This window comes from Paroedura picta, chromosome 2, assembly GCF_049243985.1.
Source record: "Paroedura picta isolate Pp20150507F chromosome 2, Ppicta_v3.0, whole genome shotgun sequence".
Taxonomy (NCBI): domain Eukaryota; kingdom Metazoa; phylum Chordata; class Lepidosauria; order Squamata; family Gekkonidae; genus Paroedura; species Paroedura picta.
In genome coordinates, this window is record NC_135370.1 from 127,425,882 (window position 1) to 127,431,881 (window position 6,000).

Genomic DNA, 6,000 nt, shown 5'->3' on the forward strand with positions numbered 1-6,000 from the left:
ATCCTCTTTTTCACATCCGCTCCTTTGAAGAAGTGGAGGAAGTAAAGCTTCTGCACAGCTTATACTTATTCATGTGCTCCCCCTTCCTCTCTGCATCTGCTCCATGATATATCCTTTGCAAGTATTCTTCTCCTTCATACCTACCCCAATTTAAATACATACACACTTTCTGGTCAGAATAATCTCATATGATAGAGAGAACTCAGCGTAGAAGGCAGTAACCATTAACAGTGCAAGAGATGAAGGTCCAAAAGATGTTTCATGGCCACCTTCAGTGCCCACAACAGACTGTTCAAGCAGACACCAGTAATTTCTAGATGGGTAATGAGAGATGGCAGACGCCACTCAGATGCAGTTTGTAATACTGAGTGAATAACTAGATCAGCGCCGAGAGTTGGAAACCTTTGAAAGCTTTTTAGATGAAGATCAATTTTCCCTGGGCTTTTATTTATAATTGGGAAAGACGCGCGTCTCTGATTCTCATAGCGAATTAAATGGACTCTGATGAAATACTTTGTATTCCCTAGGTACAAGATTCAGACTAGCAGCAAGCTCATCTCGTAGCCCTGTCAGCTCCACAAGCAGAAGGAAATTGGAAGATCACAAGCATTGCGCATCCAAGAGCCAAAGTGGTGGCTAATGTGTTTTTATTAATTGCATTTCACTTATTGTGCAGAAAACCAAACCTGCCATATTAAAAGATCCATCAACGCCACCAAAAGCTTGAAGTGGCAATTTCTGGCACATTAACAATAATAAGGCAGAGTATTTGATTTCTCTTGTGGGGAAGAAGGAGGGATTGTCTCGTCAGCTTGTACTAAATCTCCAACCACACCTTTTCACTTCAAAGTTATCTGCCAGAGCAACTGTTTTCAGGGTGTCTGAAGAACTGAGTCAAGCTGAAGTGATAAGAGATGTGTTTCTAGGCCATGGGTTTCAAACATATGGTCCACAGGCCAAAACCAGCCCATGATAATGTCTGTATTGAGGCCCATCTACCTTTTCTCGCGTCAGGAAAGCAATTAAGAGATCCCTATATTTTCCCATGAAACTAAAAGAAGTAGGGCTCTGAGAACATCTCCTGTATGCACAGTCCTCTCTGCTTCTGAGCTAGATGGGGGGGGGGGGTCAGGAGGGAGACCTCTTAGGAGTTACTTAGAAACCACTTGGGGAAGAAGACTGACACTTGGATTTAACACTACCCTATCCATCCTGATGAAATCTTAGAAAAAGAGGGCCATAGAATAAGATATAAGGGCCGTTCCGCATTTGTCCAAAATAGCACAATAGTTACTAATTGAAATCGCTACAGTTTTGCCGTTATGCACAACGTCGTTGAAAATCTGCAACACTCCTGAAACCGATCCGCAAAAAGCGCTTCGTTGTAGCGCTTTCAGGGAAATCCCAAAAAGTGGATTCCCCCTCCGGAAAGCGCTACACTCCTGCAACCAATCTGCAACACTAGCGGGAAAGTTCTGTGCGTTTCCATTGTTGCGGTTTCTGCAAAGTCCCTCCCCCTGGCTCTCTCCTCTGATCTTCCGGCGAAGCGATCACCATTTTTTTTCTCCGAGCGAGCGGAGATCAATGCACCGGCAAGCCTTCGTTTACCCAGTGAGGCTTCCCCGGCTGCAGTCCCTCTGTTTAAAGTCACCAAGCACAAGCATCGCAGAGGCCCGTTTGCTGGTTTATTTTCACTTTATTTTTCACACTGTTTCGGCCGAAAATCGTGGGGGGGGATTTTTTTTCACTCGGGGGGAGCATGGCAACGATGAAACGGCAGCTCAAACATCATCTGCTAGCTGGATGGGTCTGTTTGGGAGCATGATAATGGCTGCCCATTGGCTGCTTGACGGCCAGGGGTGGGACACAGCTCAGCAATAGCGCTTCCTGTCTAGCGGTTTTTGCCGAGACCGGAACCCTGTGGGAAACGATAGAAACGCAACTGGATTCCACTACAGAGGCAGGTATGCATAACGACGAATTCCGCTATTTAAAATGGCGATTTTTCGTTCAGCAAACAATTTGCTACATGGATCCCGGTGCGGAATGGCCCTAAGTTTCCACAACCTTCAGGCTGACTTAATGGTTATTCAAAAAGGATGTATTGTGTGAAAGAAAAAGACAGACTGTAAACTGCCCTGGTTCAGACGCTATATCCGTTAGCACATACCGAAGGAAGGAAAACACTCCACTGAGTAATCAGTTTATAACAGGAGGATACAAAACCACAAATTCTTTGAGAATTACTTGGCCTCATCAGAGGCAGATAAACCTCTAACATGTATTTGTTGAGCAGCGAAAGCAGCAAAAATACATTTTAGTGGGTGAGTTGCTAGCACACTGCCTCTCAATGGTTGAAGATATTTCAACATTTCTTGGCCATCACAGAAAATAGGACCAGCTGGTATTCCCTAGTCCTGGTCTAGAAATGTCTCTATTTATGCCAAAAACATTGGCTAGGGGAGGGTTTGTGGCTTGCCAGCAACATCCTCATGACCCTAAATATTACAGCCCGGCTAGGAGTAGCAGACAATCTGTCAGTTGGAATTGCCTACCATTAGGTGATGGTGGTGGTCTCTGCAGGGATTCTGGTTCTGCCAGAGATTGATGCACCTGCATCTTGGCACGTCCCCCAGGAGTGGGAACCACAGTGCCCTTATAATAATCAGTTCTGAGATGGTCTCAGATCTTCTGCCAGCAACTGTGCCAAAGATTCATGCCTGGTGGCAGCAGCTGATGGCTTCTATATAGCCCCTGGGTGTTGGGAATGTGAGAATGCAGGCAGAGCTTACTTCTAGAGCTGAAGCTCAATGTTTGAGGGGGCACCATTGGTTAATCCTTGAATTTCCCCACACTTAGTGGCAGTACTTGGCAGTGGTACCACTTAACAGTGATAGTTGGTGCCAATGCTCAGCAGCGCTGAGGCTTGGCAGTGACCCCTGGGGTTCATGCTCAGCAGCAATGCATGGTGGCGACGTTTCGGTGGTAAGTGTGCTCATAGGCATCATCATCAGAGAATTGACAAAAAGGTGAGTTGTATCTCGACAATGATATTGTCTATCAGTGCTGAATGATGAATTACATGATCAAGGACACTCAGTGCTGAGGATCCTTTGGGTTACTGGCATCAATCAAGAGAGTCCACCAACTTCAGCAGATCTCGAAATCAAGGCGATGGTGCCTGCTGGAATCAAGGAGATGAACCGCCTCTAAATGAGCATGACAAATGGCCAGCTGCAACACATCCTCTTCTGTCTCCTTCACTGGTGGGCTAGGTGTAGATTCCTTGTCCAGTTATGCACCACCGGGATTGGCACTGAGCTCACTGAGGTGGCTACTGGCCCATATGTCAGCCACTTGGGCTATCCTTCACCAATGGGCCAGGTATTACCTTAAACCAGGGGTAGTCAAACTGTGGCTCCATGGACTACAATTCCCATGAGAATTCTTATGTGAATTGTAGTCCATGGACATCTGGAGGGCCACAGTTTGACTACCGCTGCCTTAAACAGAGCAGATTCCTTTTCTGATTAGTCACCACTGAGACTGGCACTGAGCTCACTGAAATGGCTACTGGCTCATGAATTAGCTAAGTAGACTAACTCTCCTTGCAGGTTTGAAGCACTGAGGCTATTTCCCAGTTTCCAGATGAACCACTCTTCCTTCCCTCCATTAGTGGGGTGATTTGGCAGCATTGAGGTATTATCAAGACAGAGGCCATTTATGCCCCACATTTAGATGTTATTTATTTAAACAAGGCCATGTCCTCACAACAATAGGCAGAAATATAAGAATTATTTCACTTCTTGTTATGTATCTGAGGTAAATATTATTTCAGTTTGCTGAACACTCCTCTTTCACCAGCAGCAAACAAAGAACCGAGGGAGGAGTACTCGCCCCTTCCATATCAAGTGATCACTCAATGACCACTTGGGCAGCCTTCCCCAAAAGATCACATGCCACATGCAATTCAAGCTAAAGGACTAAGCACTATTATAACTAAATTCAAAGAGCCTGGTTGCTATGAACTTATATGAAGCTGACTGATGAAGAGCTCCAGGAGGATTTCCACCAATTGGGTGAGTAGGCAACCATGTAACAAATGAAGTTTGATGTAGGTAAGTATAAGACAATGCATATTGAAACACCCCCAAAATGTAAGTACACAGTAATTGCAGGTAACCAGTCTATTGCAAGTTAACAGGAACAGCATAACATATGAAAGGAATAAATTAGTTGATGTTACATTTCCTGGCAATGAGGTCTGTGATACAGTCCTCATTGTTGGTCTTATCCAAAAGCCTGGCGGAAGAGCTCTGTTTTGCAAGCACTATGGAACTGTTTAAACTTTGAACTTATTGGGGAGCTCATTCTACCAGGTTGGGGCTGCAGATAAAAATGCTCTGGCTCTAGTCATTGTTAGCCTACATGGTGAAACAGGCAACTTCCTTGCTGGAGGTATTAGGAAAGGGATTGCAAATAAGACAGCCAAAATAAAATGCCCTGTATATACCTATGGAGTGGCCACATATGGGACACCCTGTGTGCAGTTTTGGTCTCTGTATCTCGAAAAGGAAACTGCAGAGCTGGAAAAGTACAGATGAGGGCCACCAAGGTTATTAGGGGAGGAATGGCTGAAGAGTCTTGGACTTTTCAATTCAGAAAAAGACAATAAAGAGGTTGACATGATAAAAGTTTATAAAATTATTCAGTGTACGGAGATAATTTTTCCTCCTTCTCCCAAAATGCTAGAACTCAGGGACTCCTAGTGCAGTTGATGAGCACTAGAATCAGGACAGACTAAAAAGTAATACTTCTTTACATGAGTGATTAAAATTTGGAATTCACTGCCAGAGGATGTAGTGATGGTCATAGACATAGATGGCTTTAAAGGGGAATGAAATAGATTAATGGAGGATACATCGATGGGAGGTTCCTTCCTCCCTGGTCCTGCCCTCCTCCCTTCAGCATGTTGGCCTGAGCTGGAGTAAGCTCTCAAGCCTCAGAAGAGAAAGGCTGCGGCACCTTCACCCTCTTCCTTCCTTCAAGCAGGAAATCCCGTCCTAGACCTGACCCTGAAACTTCCTCTGCTCCCTTACACAGGGGTCCAATCCTTACCAGGCCCCTTCAGCCTCAGTTCTTGGTCTGACCACCCCAAAGCTAGGAGCAGGCACTCTTCCAAGCCTCTCCTGATTACTTCCTGCTCCCTTGATCCTTTCCTTCATCCCTTAGTTCCTTGTGCTCCCCAAAGGGCCAAGGGCTTGATTCAAACTTTGCCCTCATCCTGTCCTGTCTCACCTTTTCTTGCTTGGACTGCTGCTACTGGGTCTATTGGATGGGTTGGGGCCTTCCTCCCTAGTGATTTTGGGGGCTTTTGGAGCCTGTTCTTAGCCAGCAAGGTGCTTTCACCTGTTCCTGGCTGATGATGTCATCAGCTGATCTGGGATCTCCTCAGACCACCTTTTGCCCTTGGTGGCTGGTTTCTCTTCCCAGCACAGCAGTTCCCTCAGCAGATGGACTGGTGGTAGCTCTCCCAGCCTCAGGTAAGGGTCAAGAGATCACCTAGCCAAGTCAGGAAATGCAGGTCAGAAGTCAAGCGAGTAACTTCTCTTTAGCTTCCCTTCTGCAGTTTTGTCTTGCTGATTGGTAATTATCACTATTCTAAACACCAGGCACTTGTTGGATCTATAAAGAAGAGCAAACTGTCATGTTCCTATTGTGTTTAGATGGGTTGAGCAGGAGGCCTGGGGGACAATCCTTGTAGCTAGCTATATTTATCTATCTACATACACAAATACACACTAACTAGCTATATTGTTCTCAAACAGCAACAATTGTTCTCCAACAAGAAAGCTCTTTAGCAGGGGAATGTGGTTCAGTGCTATGGAGCTTTGCAGGCAGAAGGTTTGGACCCTGGCATTTCCACATTAGGAAAAAGTAGTCTGCTGTAGTCAGACTAGGCAATGCTTTGGCACTTCAGTGGTTTGACTTTGCATAAGG

General features: G+C 45.5%; 1 protein-coding gene across 6 annotated transcripts in view; it reads left to right on the top strand.

The window, feature by feature from the left end:
* The window catches only part of GALNT16 (polypeptide N-acetylgalactosaminyltransferase 16), a 203,869-nt gene extending 202,755 nt beyond the window's left edge, over window positions 1-1,114 (top strand). For 2 of the 6 annotated variants that reach the window (XM_077322589.1, XM_077322593.1), the window contains exon 19: window positions 528-1,110. Coding sequence is in view for 1 of the 6 variants with exons in the window: in XM_077322596.1 (XP_077178711.1) it covers window positions 528-545 (18 nt within the window). In the remaining 5 variants the exon portion in view is untranslated. Of the gene's footprint in view, window positions 1-527 lie in introns of all 6 variants that reach the window. The other 4 variants (XM_077322594.1, XM_077322596.1, XM_077322595.1 and 1 more) reach the window with 4 other exon arrangements.
* The last annotated feature ends 4,886 nt before the right edge of the window (window positions 1,115-6,000 follow it).